The sequence below is a fragment of the Plecotus auritus genome, assembly GCF_963455305.1.
Source record: "Plecotus auritus genome assembly, chromosome: 7".
Lineage (NCBI taxonomy): Eukaryota > Metazoa > Chordata > Mammalia > Chiroptera > Vespertilionidae > Plecotus > Plecotus auritus.
The window spans coordinates 17,227,385-17,244,893 of record NC_137774.1 but is presented as its reverse complement, the minus strand read 5'-3'; the positions used below and the strand labels follow the sequence as shown (position 1 = coordinate 17,244,893).

The window sequence follows — 17,509 nt, the reverse complement described above, 5'->3', positions numbered from 1 at the left end:
CGCAATATCTCCGAGGTATGCCTGTAATTAGACAGCAATGCCTGTCTTGGTGCACCTCCAGAATACTTCCCAAAGCTACCCACTTTCCTCCATTCCAGCCCCAGCATCCGTGGCATACCACAATCCACTCTCACCTGGCTCTCCTTCTACTGGTCTCTCTGCACAGTGAGTGGGTATCTCTTTAAAAGGATGTAGCTTTATGTTGCTCTGCTGCTTAAAACTTATAATATTACCTATTAGAGTTAGAATACAATCCACGCATTTTCCTATGACCTGAAAGTCCCACACAGTTAGGTATCCCCCATTGAATTTTGCCTTTTCTCCCTCCTGGCTTATAACAGTCCAGGCCCATTGGCCTCCCTGTAGTAACTCAAGCAACACTATATACTTGTTTTCCCTTCTGCTTGCCACCCCCACTCTCTCTCTCTCTCTCTCTCTCTCTCTCTCTCTCTCTCTCTCCTCTCAACTTGCTGTTCACTCTGTTTTTACCATCCCACCCAGAGCACTTTGATGTGTCCAATTAGCTGGGCTTCCGTCTCTACTTCTGCAAACAAACACTTTTAACCTGGGCTGTTGCTGTGAAAGTATTTTGTAAATGTGATGAAAGATCATAACCAGTTGATTGAAAGATAGGGAGATTCTCCTAAATAATCCAATAGATAATTCATCAGCGGGAAGGGCTTCAGAGCAGAGCTAAGGCTTCCATGAAAAGAAACCCTGACTGTGGGCAGTGGCCTCAGCCCATGCCCAGCATGCCAGCCTGCCCTTCCTGACCGGCTCCTAGCCAGGCCCCGCCATGGTGGAAGCCCATTCCCTGCATTGACCTTCCTAAGGTGGATCTGCTACTGTCCTGCTCCTCCAGGTGACTCTGACTCATATACCCCTCCCCACCTGCCTGCTGCTCTTTATAACCAACCCCACTGATTTCCCCGAAAGCACCGAGTCCTATCTAAAATTTGAAAATGGGACATATAGAGATATTACTAAAGTCTCATTAACTGCCCCATCTTTGGAATGATTCTTATTCCCCAAATTAAAAACACAGTTCCTGTTTAATTAATTTGTAAGCTGATGGGCCAAGTGGCTAGTAAACTGCATTTAAAAATTATTAGTAGCCCGGCTGGCGTGACTTAGTGGTTGAGCATCGACCCATGAACCAGGAGGTCACGGTTCAATTCCCGGTCAGGGCGATGCCCAGGTTGCAGGCTCAATACCCAGTAGGGGGCGTGCAGGAGGCAGCCAATCAATAATTCTCATCATTGATGTTTCTATTTCTCTCTTCCTTCCTCTCTTTGAAATCAATAAAAACATATTTTTAAAAAATTATTAGTAAACATCGATGCCTCTTTCGTTGGTAAAACAAAATACTCACTATTCCATGTCGTATTGTTATTATTCCAAAAACCAATCTGTCTGTTGTGGGTATTGAAAATTCTGTGGATGATCTTGGCCATTATTATGCTCCTAGAGGCCTGGTGCACAAAATTTGTGCAGGGTAGGGTCCCTAGGCCTGGCCTCCCTGCCTCCCTGCCTCTGCCTCCTCCTTCCCTCCCTTCCTCAGCGCCCCACTGCTGCTGGTCACCCACCATGTTTTGCACCACCCAGTGGTGGTCAGCACATGTCATAGCGAGTGATTGAACTCCTGCTTTCCCGGTTGAACTCCCGAGTGGATAATTTGCATATTAGCCATATATATATAGTTTTAACTTTTACAATTATTAGTAATTTTATTTTAATTTTTTTATAACATTCTTTTTTAAATATATTTTATTTATTTTTTTACAGAGAGGAAGGGAGAGGGATAGTTAGTAACATCGATGAGAGAGAGACATTGATCAGCTGCCTCCTGCACACCTCCTTCTGAGGATGTGCCCACAACCAAGGTACATGCTCTTGACCGGAATCGAACCTGGGACCTTTCAGTCTGCAGGCCAACGCTCTATCCACTGAGCCAAACCGGTTAGGGCCAATTATTAGTAATTTTAAATGTTTATATGTTATGAGACAATATTACCTACATTTTTAAAAAGTTGCTGGTGCTAAGCCCGATACAAAGACAAATGTGCCTTAAAGATCAATCACTTTGCAATGAAGTTAGATGTGGAGAAAAGCTCTGAAGGTTGTGATACCCAGTGATTGTGGTTTAGAAGACTGCTCTCTGCAAAGCACTGCAGCTCACGTTGAGGAAAAAGCAACACAGCGCATAGCGCTTTGCAGTGGGTTCCCGAGCTTCGGTTCACACAAAAAGTTCTGTTCCTGCACACAATAATGGGGGCAATGAAAAAAACGGGTGGCTACACATCTGGAAGAACAAAATTGCCCGTAGCTTTCTGTGTTTGGAGAACATATCTGCCAAACTTTCCACATGTTGCTACAGGATAACAGTCCTACGATACAGGAATTGAAGAAGTACTTTCCTTGCATAAACGTGGGACCACGTGTGGCTGGGAAGGTTCACCTGAGGCGGGAGGACTAGAGGCAGGGAAGCTGAGCGTGCTGGTGAGACAGTGTGGGTCTAGCGTGGAGGGAGCACAGAGGACAGAGGCTAGGAAGGGATTAGGGGAGCATCCATGGAGGGTCTCCGATTCCCAGGCCGAGCACCGATGCTTAGTTTAGGGGGCAGTTGGGGAACCACTGAACGCTTTTTGAGCAGGGCGGTGACACTGTCCCTGAGACTGTAGGTTCGTCAAAGTTCAGTGTTAAGTGAATGACCGATCATCCATCCTGTAGGGACTCACCACTCCCTCTCCAGGCAGGTGCACCCAGGTCCTGAGACCCAGCAGAGGCGTGCTCATGATTTCCTCTTCTGCCAAGAGAAGGTGTGTGGTCCCCCAGCCCTCATACCTGCTCCCACAGAACCAGCAGTGACAGGTACTTGCTCTTGATTCCTGGAATCTCAGAATTCTGGGAAAGCAGGAAAAGCTGCTCTGAAATACATTTGGTCCATATAAATGATGACTCTTTCCTCCCCCCCCCCCCCCCCCCCCCGCCGCAATAAGGGTTTGTTGCTGGCAGAACCACACAGCTGTTTCCTAAATCCAAGACCACATTTTTAGATTATTTTTTCTGGGTGGCATAGGGATAATTGCTTCTGTAAACATCTGTTCTACAATTAAAAAACAAAGACTTCTTTGCCCCAATGGAGCATGCTTACTTTTGTGTACCAGAGGGAAAGTTTTAGGGTCATCATCAAAATCCAATGAGGATTGTCTGCGGGGGAATGTTTCTGTCTCTTTCTAAAGCAGCCAGGAGACCGTAAGGTCTGTGTTTATTAGCATTTTATAGGGTGTAATAGAATAAAGCGAAACTCACAAATCTGTGTGGGCTTGTTAACACAGATGACTCCAGTGAATTAAATGTCGTCAGTTCAAAGGACTCTCATTTTGAAAGGAAGTGAGGACATATCAGAGTTAGGGGACTCTCCAGGCAAGTCCATAAATAGTTATAATTCCAGAGCTATTCACCCCCTTAAGTTTAAGGTCTGCATTAGGGAAAAAAGGACTATTATGGATGCCCTGGCCTGCTCTGATTTGCTCTTCACGAGCATGTACTGTGACTATAAGCTTGGTAGGATTCCATAAATCTTAATAGAACGACACCGTGACATTTGATTGTCAGCCCTGTCCTCCACGTCTGTGTCCCTTCCATTGTACTTGCCACAGCGCACCTCCGCATCCTGAATTCGCGGGTATTTCTATAGATCTTCCCACCTCGCACCCAGGCCCTGATCTTACACTATTTGTTTATTTTCTTGAGCTTCCCATCTCAACCCTACCCTGATTTCATCAGTTTCCTGCATCCATCCTCATCAAATTTCTCACTTCCACCTCTAACCAGAAATACTGGTCTTCTTCATCGCTCTGTCCTACATCCCCTTTTCTTACCCTAAAACTCTTTACCAGGTGACCCCATCCTTCCCCTTTGGTTACCATCTATTTCTCATTAAGTTGTAGTCCATATGTCAGTCCAGATCCGTCTTCGGAGCTCCAGATTCCTGGAGCCAGCCACTGATGTCTCCTCTTCCACGATGCGTTAGTGCCTTAGGGCTTCAGTAATGAATTCCTGCATGCTGGTTGGATGAAACAGCAGCCATTGCTAGGTCACATGGGGATGTTAGAATGACTTTTATTGGTGCAGATAATAGCTTTCCATCTAGCGTGACGACTGTTAGAAATGAGCTTTCATTGGAGAAAGGAAGGTATTCAGGTTTTGTGTTTGGCTAAAACATTTTGGAGACACCTCCTCCATTTCATGACCAGGGTATGAAAGCTTGCGAGGTGTAGCCGCGGCTCTTTCAGCGGGCCCCTGAGGCTGGGCTGGTGACTAATCCTGTGTTCAGCCTCTGACTTGGGAATATGTGGTAGCCTGGATCCAACTGCGAGTAACTGAATCCTGCGTCTGGAACGTCGCTGAGTTTGTCTTGATGAAGTCTTTCCCATGAAGATGGTGTTCAGAGCTCCCAAAAGGCAGAGAACTGGGACTTGGTTTGAATCTACAGGAGCAGTCCCATGCACTGTTTGTGTCTGCTTGCCAATAAAGGTTTGTTGAATAAATGTGTGTGCAAGAGGAAGCGTTCGGTCTTTCCTGATAACCTGCCAGGAAGGTTAGGAGAGAATAGCTGAACTTTCCCCGCTCTAAACTGTCTTAGCAGCTACTATTATTGTCAAAAAGAATGTACATGGTGTGCATGACCCTCAGGCTGGTTCACAACATAACTATCTATGATAATAAAAGGGCAATATGCTAATTAGACCGGACGTCATTTCGGATATCCTTCCAGACAAAGCCGGAGCCGGAGGGAAACCTGAGTCCTGGGTGCCTGCCAGTGGCCAGAGCGAAGCCCGGGTCCCAGGTGCCAGAGGGATGCTAGTGCTGGCAGCCGGGGGAAGGAAGACCTACTCTTGCATGAATTTTGTGCATCGGGCTTCTAGTGTAGAAATAATAGCCCCATTCATTCATCAATTTATACATTGAACAATTAGACTTCGGATGCACAAGCACAAAGTCCTTTATCTGGACAATTTCATATATATATATGTATACACACACACACACACACACACACACACACACACACACAAGAGGCTAGGTGCATGAAATTTGTACATGGGGGGGGGGGTCCCCTCAGCCCAGCCTGCACCCTCTCCAATCCAGGACCACTCAGGGGATGTCCAACTGCTGGTTTAGGCCCAATCCCAGGGATCTCACAATCCGGGATTGCTGGCTCCTAATTGCTCACCTGCCTACCTGCCTGATTGCCCCTAACTAGCCCCCTTCACCAGCCTGGTTGCCCCCAACTGCCCGCCCCCCACCAGCCAGGTCACCCCCAACTGCCCTCCCTGCCAGCCTGGTAGCCCCATGCAGCCTGCTGTTCATTCATTTGGTCATCCGTCACTAACCCCTCTGCTGTCCTGGTCGTCCCATGCAGCCTGTGTTCGGTCATCTATCCGGTTGTTTCGATCATGATGGCCCCTGGCTTTTTATATATTAGGATATATTTTAATTGATTTCAGAGAGGAAGGGAGAGGGAGAGATAGAAACATCAATGATGAGAGGGAATCATTGATTGGCTGTCTCCTGCACGCCCCCTACTGGGGATCGAGCTCAAAACCCAAACCCGGGATCCTTCAGTCGTCAGGCCAACGCTCTATCCATGGAGCCAAACCAGCTAGGGCAGCCGTGGGCAAACTACGGCCCGCGGGCTGGATCCAGCCCGTTCGGCTGTTCTATCCGGCCCGCGGAGCCGAAAGAGCAGAGGGTTCTCTTGCTCTCCCCTCTGCTCCTTTACTTTGAATTTATATTAGTTCACACAAACACTCCATCCATGCTTTTGTTCCGGCCCTCCGGTCCAGTTTAAGAACCCATTGTGGCCCTCGAGTCAAAAAGTTTGCCCACCCCTGAGCTAGGACTTGACAATTTCAATTTGTTATCCTAAAGGAAAACTTCTTTTAACCCTCAGGAAATACCTAGTGGAAGGGAAAGTGGAAGAAAAGAAACTCAAAGATTAGGTTCTGAGAGGGCAAGGACCTGGATGCCTAATCTGGGGAGGCACTGGGGCAGAGCCTGGCAAGATATAGTCCCCTTGAATCCAGTGGCCATGAGGAAAGGACTTTGGTTAGGAATAACTTGTCCCATTGCAATTATCTTTGCCCATAAGGATTTGTGTCTTACTTCCTTCGCTTAAATTAAGACCAGACCAGGCCCAAATGCCAGCGAGTTCATAACAGCAGTGACCTACCAATTAGTAGGACGTGGAATTAAGGACAGACCCATCCGGCCTAAGGAAACAGTAGTTACAGTTCAAGGCCTGCCTGTCATTGTCTTCCCTTTAGCACTTCCTTTGGTTGGAGATACGAGGTCAGCATCTAGGGGGCCAAAGGGCAAGCAGCAAGGCACTCCCAAGAGGAGATTTTGTTTGGGGGTGAACATCACCTCGACTAACCAAATATTTATGTGTATTTTTAAAATATATTTTTATCGATTTCAGAGAGGAAGGGAGAGGGAAAGAGAGATAGAAACATCAATGATGAGAGAGAATCACTGATCAGCTGCCTCCTGCATGCCCCCTACTGGGGATCGAGCCCGCAACCTGGGCATGTGCCCTTGAACAGAATTGAACCCACAACCGACAGGCCAATGCTCTATCCACTAGAGCCAAACCAGCTAGGGCCCAAATATTTATGTGTAATTAAATCCCTGAACAGGACAGTGGTAAGAATAGGAGGGGGATAAATGAGGGAAGACTATGCCCTCCACTCATCCTTCCCTACTTTTGTGTTTTCAAATGTTACTAACCGATCTCACCTCGACTTCCCTTTACTCAAAGGCAAACTCCTCTACTTCTTATTCAAGCTGTACAGCATACTGATCTGTGACATACTTCTGCTGGGACTTCCTCTCAGGCATTTTTCCAGTCTGCCTGTTAGTGTCCAATGGTGATGTTATTGTTCGGTGAAGAATAGACAGGCAGATCCAAGCAGACAGACATGGTCAGGTGCCCTGGCCATGAGAAAACGGAAAAGAACCAAGCCGAGTGCTTCCTACGGGTGAGGGGAGCGCAGGGCAAGTGGGGACAAGGCCCGGCTGAGCTGGTGAATGCCAGACTCGTCAAATTACATCTCTTGGACTAAGATCCTCATTAAGGGCCTGCACCTCAGAGACATCTTGGCCTCCCAAGGTGCATCATCATGGAAGACTGGCCATGATAACAGTAATTTAAAGGAAGTTAAAAGAACAGTCTAAATTAGAACAGGTACTCACGCTTCCACTTCTCTGGAGGAGTCTCTGTGGGATAAAGAAAACTCACTGGAGGACTCATGGGCAAAATAAACTTTGGAAGGTGGACGTGACGAGCCTGGTGAGCAAGGCTTAGAAACAAGGAGAGCATCCCAGGTCTTAAGGGTTCTATTGTTTTCTTCCAAGTCATTTCACTACAGAACAATTTTCAGAAGGTGCTTGGTCTACCCGGTGACTCAGTCATGTTCTGTTAGGGCTTTCCATCACATGCTGCCTCGTCCCTAACAGCATGGCCATTGCCAAAGAGCTACATGGCTTCGAGTTAGGGAGAGTTTCAACATCACCCTCCTGAGGAACCCTGGGAGGAGGGTGGGACACTTTTTCCTGCACCTGTCCCTCACTGTGCCCCTGCAACCTTTCACACACTCTGTACCCAGCAGGGTGACAGTAAGATAGCTCCCTGGGACAAAGGGAGAAGGGGAGCGTCCTTCTCTCACTGGACTCAACAACACCGCCCAACAGGAAATGCACAGCACAGGTGTGGGAGTTTGGCTGACTCGTGGCAAAAAATAAACACGGTTTCCTGTTTGCCTCTTATTTTCAGTCCTAAGTGGTGAGGAGTTGCTGGGACTTCCTGCCAGGACTAGCACTTTATGCAGGCGAAGAAGGTGTCATTTAGGGGCCAAAAAATACCGATACCTGCAACCTTCCAAAAACTCTCACCTCTCATTCATCGGTATCACACCTTAAAGTAATAGTGTTTTAAGTTGGGCTAAATCAGTGGTCAGCAAACTGCGGCTCGCGAGCCACATGCGGCTCGTGAGCAGCGGTTTGCTGCTCGGTTGACTAATGAGTTTGACAACCACTGGGCTAAATCATTGTGCTACTTGGAGTGTTGAAAGATTGGCACCTTGATGCATTATAATTTTTTCATGTATCTTATTAGATGAAAGCAATTACAAGTTGAGAGAATATTTCGTTTTCTGTCTGTTCATCCATCCAATTCATCTATCTATCCATCCATCCATATTCATCTACCCATCTATCCATAACCATCTACCCATCCATCCATCCATCTATCCATCCATTCCCTAGGTGCCTGTTTACTCCCAGCTAATTTTTTTAATGTATTTATTGGTGAGAGAGAGAGAGAGAGAGAGAGAGAGAGAGACATCAATTTCTTATTCCACTTATTTATGCATTCATTGGTTGATTCTTGTATGTGCCCTGACCTGGCATCAAACCCACAACCTTGGTGTATCAGGACAACTGAGCTACCCAGCCAGGGCTCCCAGCTCATTTCTTACAATCTAACATGGATCTCATATGGCCTTGTGACTTCTAATAATTCCATGTGTATACACCAGCTTTTCCAGTGAGACTGCCATCTCCTGAGTGGAGAGAGAACATCAAACACTTAAAATAAAATTTCATGAGAGTGTAGAGCAAAAAACCAAGCACACAGTAGGTGTGCACTATATTCCTGTTATAATGTTAGAATGAGACCAGCCTGGCAGGGGAAGGTCCCCAAGCAGAGCCCTCCCCCGTGCGTTCCCCGGCAAGCCTGCTGCAACATGGCCGTTCTCAGACGGTGATTTACAAGGTGGGCAGAATGGCCCCAATGACACAAAGCACACAGCGCTGCCTCAGCAAAGTCCTGCTGACTGCAGGGAGTCTGTCGGCATTCCTTTTTGGTTCTTGGAGCTTTCAAGCATCCCACTTGCCCTGGGTCACAGGCCCACTCACCTCTGAGTCACCTTGTGCTCTCTCGTTAGCATCTTTAGTAACAGCTGTCACATTAGTGCAAAACCACACTCCATCTTCCAAGGCCTGGCTGCCATGTCGTTTTTTCCGTGCATCCACTTCTTTGCCAGACATTTAATGAGTAGCCATTAAGTGCCAGGCATTGGACTGGGCATGGGGGAATACAGTGGTGAATAATACATATAATTACTGTTCTTCAGGGGAGCAGAGCCCTCAAAACACAACAGACAACCACGACTCATTGCGATGAACATTGTCACAGTGGAGCCAGATAGAGGGCACTGGTCCTGCCTGGGAGTTGGGGGTTGGCTTCACAGAGAAGGTGCCTTTCCAGTTGACTCCTGAGGGTACGTAGGAGTCCCCCCGGAGGTGAGGAGAGGAAGGACAGCCACAGCAGAGGGAATACTGGATGCAGAGGTAAGAGTGTAAGAATCCAGGACAGCCAATGGCGAAGAGAAGTTGGTGTGAGGGGAAGAGCATGGATGTGAGGCTGGGGAGTCGGAAGAGGGTGCATGGGAGAAGCAGGGGATGAGGCTGCTACAGGTGAGGCAGGGCCCTGTGTGACAGGCTGAGGACTTGGGCTCTTACAGCGGCAACGGGGAGCCATTCAAGGTGTGGAGAGACAATCATGTGTGTGCTTCAGAAAAATCTTTCTGACCGGGAGAATGGTTCTGAGGCTATTGTAAATGTAGAGAAGGGATAGTGAAGGCTAAGGCTAATCGTGGAGGGTGGATGGAGAGGACAGACATAATTCACAGGAAAGATGCTTAGAAGGTAGGGGCAGTAAGTGGGACACACACAGAGAAGGAAGGAGAGAGAGGGATGTGAAGATAGATCCCAAGATGTCCAGTTCCAGCCCAGCCAGCGTGGTTTGGTGGTTGAGCATTGACCTATGAACCAGGAGGTCTCGGTTCAATTCCAGTCAGGGCACGTGCCCGGGTTTCGGGCTCGATCCCCAGTGTGGGGTGTGCAGGAGGTAACCTATCAATGATTCTGTCATCCTTGATGTTTCTATCTCTCTCTCCCTCTCCCTTCCTCTCTGAAATCAATAAAAAAATATTTAAAGAAAAGAAAACACCAGATCAGCCTGGGAAATGCTACCAAGCTGGGTGCAGGATCCACTCGGCTTACCGAGGCCTCTGTCCTCACCTTCATTACTCCTGGAGGAAGGAGACTGGGGCCCAAGACTCCATGCAAGCCTTCCCTTTCCTGGCATTTCCAGAAAAATAAAAAGGAAAATACCTCAAAGCTTACTGTCCACACAGCAGCCCTCAGCGATTACGGCAATTGCTCAATTATATGGTTCTTCATGAAGGACAGATTACAGGGTTCCTTAGCTGAAGGCTCTGTGCCCTGACCAGATAAAACTAAATTAAAAAAAAAAAAACAGCATGCCAACGCTGGGCATTTTCGGAGCGTATGGCAACATTTAGTTCTAGTCAGCAAGAAACAGGAACAAAGCACAACAAAATGGGGGGGGGGGGTGTTCTGTTTGGTTTTGCTTCTTAAGGATATGGGAGGTCTAAGACCCAGGTGTACTTTTAGCAAGAACAAGCCTCATTTGAAAATACCTGATGTTAATCAAGTGATAAAAGTGCAGACTGTTGGCATGCTCTCCATGAGCCCGGTTCCGGTAGTTCGTTGCTAGGTCTGTGTCTTGCAACTTGGAGTTCAGGTTTGCATAGAGATGGCGATATATACATCTCCAGCCCAGCCCAGAAGAACAGCCCTGTTCTAGCAAACCACACGACCATCCACCCAGTGCCCCACTGTGGCAGATAGGAATGACTTTCCCATCAGCCATTGTCCTACTTTCCTGAGAGTAGAACTTGCCTCCCTGTAAATACCCAATATTTACCTTCCCAGATTCCTTTGGAGTTATGGCCTGGGCAAGCCTTACCATCCTGGCCAAGGAGAATTGCCAAGAAAATCTGTTGAGTGGTTCTTGGAAGAGGTTCTCCGAGTGTGTGTGTGTGTGTGTGTGTGTGTGTGTGTGTGTGTGTGTGTAGCACATCGAACACTATAAGGCTGAAGTTTCTGGCATAGGGGGAGAAACTTCAGCCTTCTAGTGTTCGATGTGCTCATGTGAGGATGTGGTGTTTGGCACAGTGGCAACCATTTTGTGACCATGAGGAACTCATCCTGAGGTTATCATCCAACACTCTGGGGATGGTAGACCAGAAAGATGGCAAAAGTGGAGTCCTTGACTTATTGAACTGTAACCATTCCCTCCCCCTACCTGTAGACTTTTGAGAAAAGTGTACTTATTGCAGATTCCATTCTAATTGGGTATTACAGCTCCTAATTGTTCTACCCTCCTCCAGATGCCCACATAGAGGCATGCTGGTGGAACTCTTCAACTTATCTCCATGTTAGGTTTGAGAATGTTTTAGCATTCCCAAATCCCCGGGATTTAAGTGTTTTAATGCAAAGCCTTGCAGCAAAGGGCCGGAAAGGAGTTATGTAATTTTTATTTTTTCATGTTATTAAATTTTGTTGCTTTAACTATTGGGGGGAATAAAGGTGTTCTAACATGGCTTGCTGGTTTCTCTTTCTCGTGGGTGTTGTCATCCGTTCCCAAGCCCAGCTCTGTGGAAGACAAAGGTAAGTCTCGGAGAGTCCTTTCGTCGGTGCACGAAATGCCCATTTTGCGCATGTGCAGACTCATGGGCAGGTGTTGGGGAAATACCAGCCTTCGCATCTCCTGTGAGGCAGAGAATAACGGCAATGAAATAACGCATGGAGGTCGGGAGCACCTGTTCCAGCACAGCAGGCTCATCCTGGCTCCGCCACTGGCTGGCAAGTTACTTAACACGCCTCATCTTTTGCTTCCTCGTTGATAAAATGATGTTAATGGGGTAGCGGTCCCAAGGCTCAGGATCTGGGAAGTCTTTGGCACTATACCTGGCACATAGTAAGAACTTAATACACGGGAGCCACTGCTCCCAATACATGGCCGATCTGCTCTTCCCAGGTGGCACTGTGAGTCGAGAGGGTGTCCCTTCGTGCAGGCTTTGCTCTTCATCATGACCTTGGGGGTTGGATTTAGCAGAAAGCAGCTCATATTTGGAGAGCCCTTGTCTCCTTCTGCGTCTATCAATTTATGGAGCTGTTCTTATTAATGTGTCATCATACTTGTGTCTGAAGCATGATTTTGGCTCATGACTCGGTATCCCTAGCAGACTAGAAGCTCCTGGGGGGTACGATGGAGATTTTCATTGCTGGGTCCTCCGGAGTTCTCAGCTCCAGGCTGTGTACATGCCTAAGGAATGTTGGCTAGTGAATGGATAGATGGGCAGCAGCTGTGACATGAGGAATTGGGGCTAATTTCTAGAATGTTCAGAGAGCAGTCCTTCTAAACTTGGCTATGCATTAAAATCATGCCTGGATAGAGTGACCCTACCATCTGGTTTGTACAAATTCCAAGGACTCGAGACTTTCAGTTTTAAAACAAAAACTGAGGGGTTTCCTGGACTCAGGACTTTTAGTGTCAAAAGATGGGAAATTCCGGGAAAAGTGTGAGTCAGTCTTGGGAAAACGGGGCGGGTTGGTCATTGAATCAAGAGGCTTTAAAACATGCTGATGCCTGGGACCCGCCCCCAAATTTTCTGATCTCATTGGCTTGGGGGTGAAGATTAACTCCCTGGGTTCCTGTGTGCACTGGAGCTGTGAGTGGGTTACAGGCAGCCTGAACAATGGCCCCCTTCAGACTTCAGGGTGCTGATGGCGTGAACAGGGGTGGGAAGCACTGACTGAGTCATGCTCCATAAAGGTGGTGGAGAGAGAATATGTTAAAAAAGAAAATTCCAAGGCATCACCCAAGACCCTCCAAACTGGGACCCTACATTGGGACCAAGCTTCCCCAGTGATTCATTTGCACACCCAGATTTTAGAATCCCAAGAATGCACAGCTAGAACATATGTACAGCTAGAGTACATGTACCGCTAGAACATATGCACAGTTAGAACATATGTACAGCTAGAGTACATGTACCGCTAGAACATATGCACAGCTAGAACATATGTACAGCTAGAGTACATGTACCGCTAGAACATATGCACAGTTAGAACATATGCACAGCTAGAGTACATGTACCACTAGAACATATGTACAGCTAGAACATATGCACAGCTAGAACATATATACAGCTACAACATATGTACAGCTACAACATATGTACAGCTAGAACATATGTACAGCTAGAACATATGCACAGCTAGAACATATGTACAGCTAGAACATATGTACAGCTAGAGTATATGTACAACTAGAACATATGTACAGCTAGAACATATGCACAGCTAGAACATATGCACAGCTAGAACATATGCACAGCTAGAACATATGTACTGCTAGCACATATGTACAGCTAGAACATATGTACAGCTAGAACATATGCACAGCTAGAACATATGCACAGCTAGAACATATGTACAGCTAGAACATATGCACAACTAGAACATATGTACAGCTAGAACATATGCACAGTTAGAACATATGCACAGCTAGAACATATGTACAGCTACAACATATGTACAGCTAGAACATATGCACAGTTAGAACATATGCACAGCTAGAACAATACTTCCAAGGAAATGCATTTGGGAATGGTCCCACTTGAACTGATTTGGGCCCAGAAGGTAGCAGGTGAGATAAAGGGATGGAACGGAACCATCTTTCATCATCACAGAATCCCCTCCTTTCCCCAAACTTTTTTCTCCCCTTGAAATGGGTATTTCTGAACATCACAGCTGCCTTCAGATCTTCCTCCACCTCGGGCCACCGACCTTCAGGTAGGCTAGAGTTAGCCTCTTGTGGCCAATGAGGTTATTGTTCTCAATTCCCTGCTCCCTCCTCCCCTGGGAGCTCAGAGTCAACAGAAGCGGAATGAGGCTATTTCTCTGCAGACTAGCGAGTGAGAAGCACAGATGCTTGCGAGGGTAAGCCGCTGAGTTTGGGGGAGGTTGGTTGTGCAGCATTTGCGTCGCTGGAACGGACTCATCCCTCCCCCAAAAGGGGAAAGAGTCGGCGTTTGTCACCGGTCTCCCTAAAGGACTTCAAAACCCTTCCCAGAAGAAAAGCGAGCTTACCATGGTGGCGAGGGCCCGGAAAGGGGTGAAGACCTGCCCGAGCTGATAGCATTTGTGCATGTTGATGTCCCCATAGCGACTGCGACGCTCCTTCCAGCCAGCCAGTCTCTTCTCCGTCTTCATGTCCAGGAGGTGCCGGAAAGGGCCCTGCTGGGGGGGACGGGCCACAGGCACCTGCGGTGAGGAGCCCAGAGTGCGCTTCCTACCAGCCACACAGTCAGGGTGTGCGGCTTAAAACAGGCACCTCGACTCCACGCCTCTCCTGCTTTAGGCGGACCGCCATTTGCCTTTCTCAATGGTCTACGGCTTGGGAGGGAGAGAAAAGGGCCATCCGCTCCATGAGTGCTGGGTCTGCACAGCAGATTGGGGGTCAGGGCACCGAGTTCCATTCTGACTGCGCCACTCACTGTAGGACCTCGACTCACCACCCACCTCTATGGTGGTTCAGTGGCTGAGGTCCTTTCCGGCCTTGACATGGCATGGTTCGTGGGACACTGGCATGCCAAGAATGCCATTGGCCGAGGCCATCCTTGCTGAAGGCCGGAGGCAGGCTCTGGCATATGTGATTGTGAGGCAGGGCCCTCTCTTGTGATTCTAATCTCACTTCTATTAGAAATTGAGGCGCAAAGGAGCCCCGTTTGCATTCCACTTGTAGAGACACTGACACAGGGTGCCCCGTGGAGCGCCCAAGCCAGAGAGCTTCCTTGCACAGCGCCGTCCCTGCTCTCTACCGAAGGCACCTCTTGCTGGGTGCCCACGGCTGCTCTGATGCTTGCTCCCAACTGGTTTTCCCAGTGCCCAGCCACCTCACCCTCACCTGCCTTCTCTCCTCTGGCCTCGCCTCTCTGGACTAACAACCGAGTCCTGCAAACGGTCCATCGGTTTCTCCAGAAGAGCTGGTGCCTCTTCTTGCTCTGCCGTGTGTGGCCAGAGGGAGAGTGAGGTCCAGCCTAATTCTTAGCCACAGGGCCCACCCCGGACATGCTCGGCTTCCCCGTGGGTGCAGAGGAGGTGCAGCAAATGCTGCCTCTCTCTACATATTGATTCTTTTTTTTTTTTTTTCAATCCTCCGCAAGGATATTTTTTCCATTGATCATTAGAGAGCGAGTGGGACAGAGGAGGGTGAGACATAGGGAGAGAAACATCTATGTGAGAGACACATGGACTGGTTCCTCCTGCACATGCCCTGACTGACACCAGGGACGAATGAACAAACAAGATATGTGCCCTTGACTAGGAATCGGACCCTCGACCCTTCGGTCCTCGGGCCAATGGTCTAACCACTGAGCAGACCTTCCAGGCAGGGAAATGGTTGGCAAGGTGGTGGTGGTAGATGGAGTCTGGCCTCTGATGGCCGAGTGTACCCGCCTTTCTCGCTGAGACACCTGGGGAGTGGGGGTGTGCTGAGGAGTGGGCGGCTGGACACACCGCAGGAACCTCATCCCAATTAGGGGGCTGGACCATTTCCTGCCTCCCACACAGCAGGAAACAAATGTGTGTTGGTTTATTTCTTCCAGCACCGCCCGTAAGGATGACAGGCGGGCATTGCGATGGCAGCTCTGGAGGCAGCGGGGACAGAGGAGCTGACCGACATCGGAGGCCCCTAGAGACATTACAGGTCAACATCCCACATCCCAAACGGAAACAGTGAGACCCTGTAAGGTGAGAGGACTCCCCGCGGTCTCTGTCACCTTCTCTTGCATCCAGTTTAAATTCACATGGTGCTTCAGGGGGTGACTCTGTTCCAAGGAAGGCAGCCCCAGTTCCACCTTGAGGACAGACAGACGGGTGCCAGTGGACCTTAACGGGCCAGACCAGCCCCATCACTCTGGATCGGGCTGGAGCCGACGGAGAGCAGAGCCGTATCCCGTGAAAGATGAGAGAGTCCTCCACCCTGGACCCTTCTGTCTGCTCCTTCCCCGCCTTGTCATGGTGCCTCTCTTCAGGAAGGTCGTCATCACCATCGTCACCACCAGGACATTTCCCATAGAGGAGCCAAAATCCGCATGCACCTCCTTTCCTGCCAGAGCAGCCCCCCTCTATTCCTCTCCTGCCTCCCCTACTCATCTTTCAGAATTCTGATGTTGGCTTCCAAGGAAGTGCGTGACCCCCAGTCAGAGCTAGCTCCTCCTCTGGGCTTCCAAACCATCTCCCCCGAGAGTCTGTGTCCCTGACTTACTGCGAGGTCTCTCTACCCAATTATGTCCCAACTACACCCCAGGGTCCTCAAAAACAGAGCCTGCGTTTTACCATCTTGGATGGATGACATGTCATGTGCTAAGTGCTTAACAGAGGTTTGTCACGTGAGGAGCAATTGAAGGCCATTTCTGGGTTGTAACACAGGAGGGAGAGAGGATTAGGTTGCCACCCAACTTTCCAAAAACGTCTCTTTCACACAAAACAAATGAGCCTGTGAACCAGAGGGTGAGGCAGGGGGTGAGATCTCATCTCACTCAGTGGAAATGGAGCAGCCATTGGGGGAGAACAGAGGCACCTGGTGTGGAAGAGGCCATCCGGGACCTCAGAAAACTGTCTGATTTTGAGGACTTCTTTTCTTCTTTCGGGGAACCCTGATGAGATTCACAACGCATCATGACCCGTGTTCAGGGCTTCATCTCTCTCTCTGCACCAGTCTCACGTGGAGGCAGGAGGTGATGGGGGTGGGATGGGCTCAATGGTAAAGAGAAGCCATCGGCATCTCGTTTGCTCAGCTCACCCCTATGTGGGGCACCGTCTCACCTCTCAGTCTGCCTGGCTGAGGGAAGAAAAGGACCCTTGGAAGACTTACGTCGTGTATTTGGAAGTTCTTTGCCACGGGAGGAGACAGTTGCCAGCTTCGTCCCGCAGCTTTGGAGCTCGGACTCGAGATTAATGGTGGATACACAGGTCCCAGGGGGGTCGGCAGCTTCCAGTCTGCTCCAAGGAGACGAGGAGAAAGGCCACATTGTAGAAGCCCACACCCAGTCCTTGCTTCTTCCCCGCCTAGACCAGGGTTCATGTCTCTGGGTTTGACCCCAAAACATAACAAGCAAGAGCCTCATGCAGGAGGAAGCAGCCCCTCAGCCCAGGGCCAAGCATGGAAGCTCTTGTTGGGACCCAAATGGAGGCCGGAGGATTCTCCGATTTGCTCTCTCTGGAAGCTGAGAACGTGATAGGCAGGCGGGGCCTTCCTCGTCACAGGTGAAGGGTGGGGAAGCTGCTTTGCCAAGGCCACAGGAGTTGAGTTGAGTCGGACTCTGAGGGGTTAACTGATAAAGAAGATAACCAAGGGCTCCACATGGCCATTTAAGTAGGTTAACTAAAGAATGAATCCTACGACCCTCTCATTTTTCCGCATTTGTGCAGAATTATTCTTTTACTTTTGCGCAGAGGTCAGCAAACTCTGTCAAGGGCCAGACAGTAAATAGTTTAGCTTCGT

General features: G+C 48.8%; 1 protein-coding gene across 1 annotated transcript in view; it reads right to left on the bottom strand.

Annotated features, from left to right (window-relative positions):
• Positions 1-11,470: 11,470 nt before the first annotated feature.
• The window catches only part of LOC308254942 (uncharacterized protein), a gene marked incomplete at its 3' end in the record, with an annotated part of 48,961 nt that continues 42,922 nt past the window's right edge, over positions 11,471-17,509 (bottom strand). The window contains exons 4-5 of the mRNA XM_080681553.1: positions 14,092-14,238; positions 11,471-11,704 (exon numbers count right to left, since the gene is read on the bottom strand). Coding sequence (XP_080537679.1) covers positions 11,471-11,704; positions 14,092-14,238 — 381 coding nt within the window. The remainder of the gene's footprint in view (positions 11,705-14,091; positions 14,239-17,509) is intronic.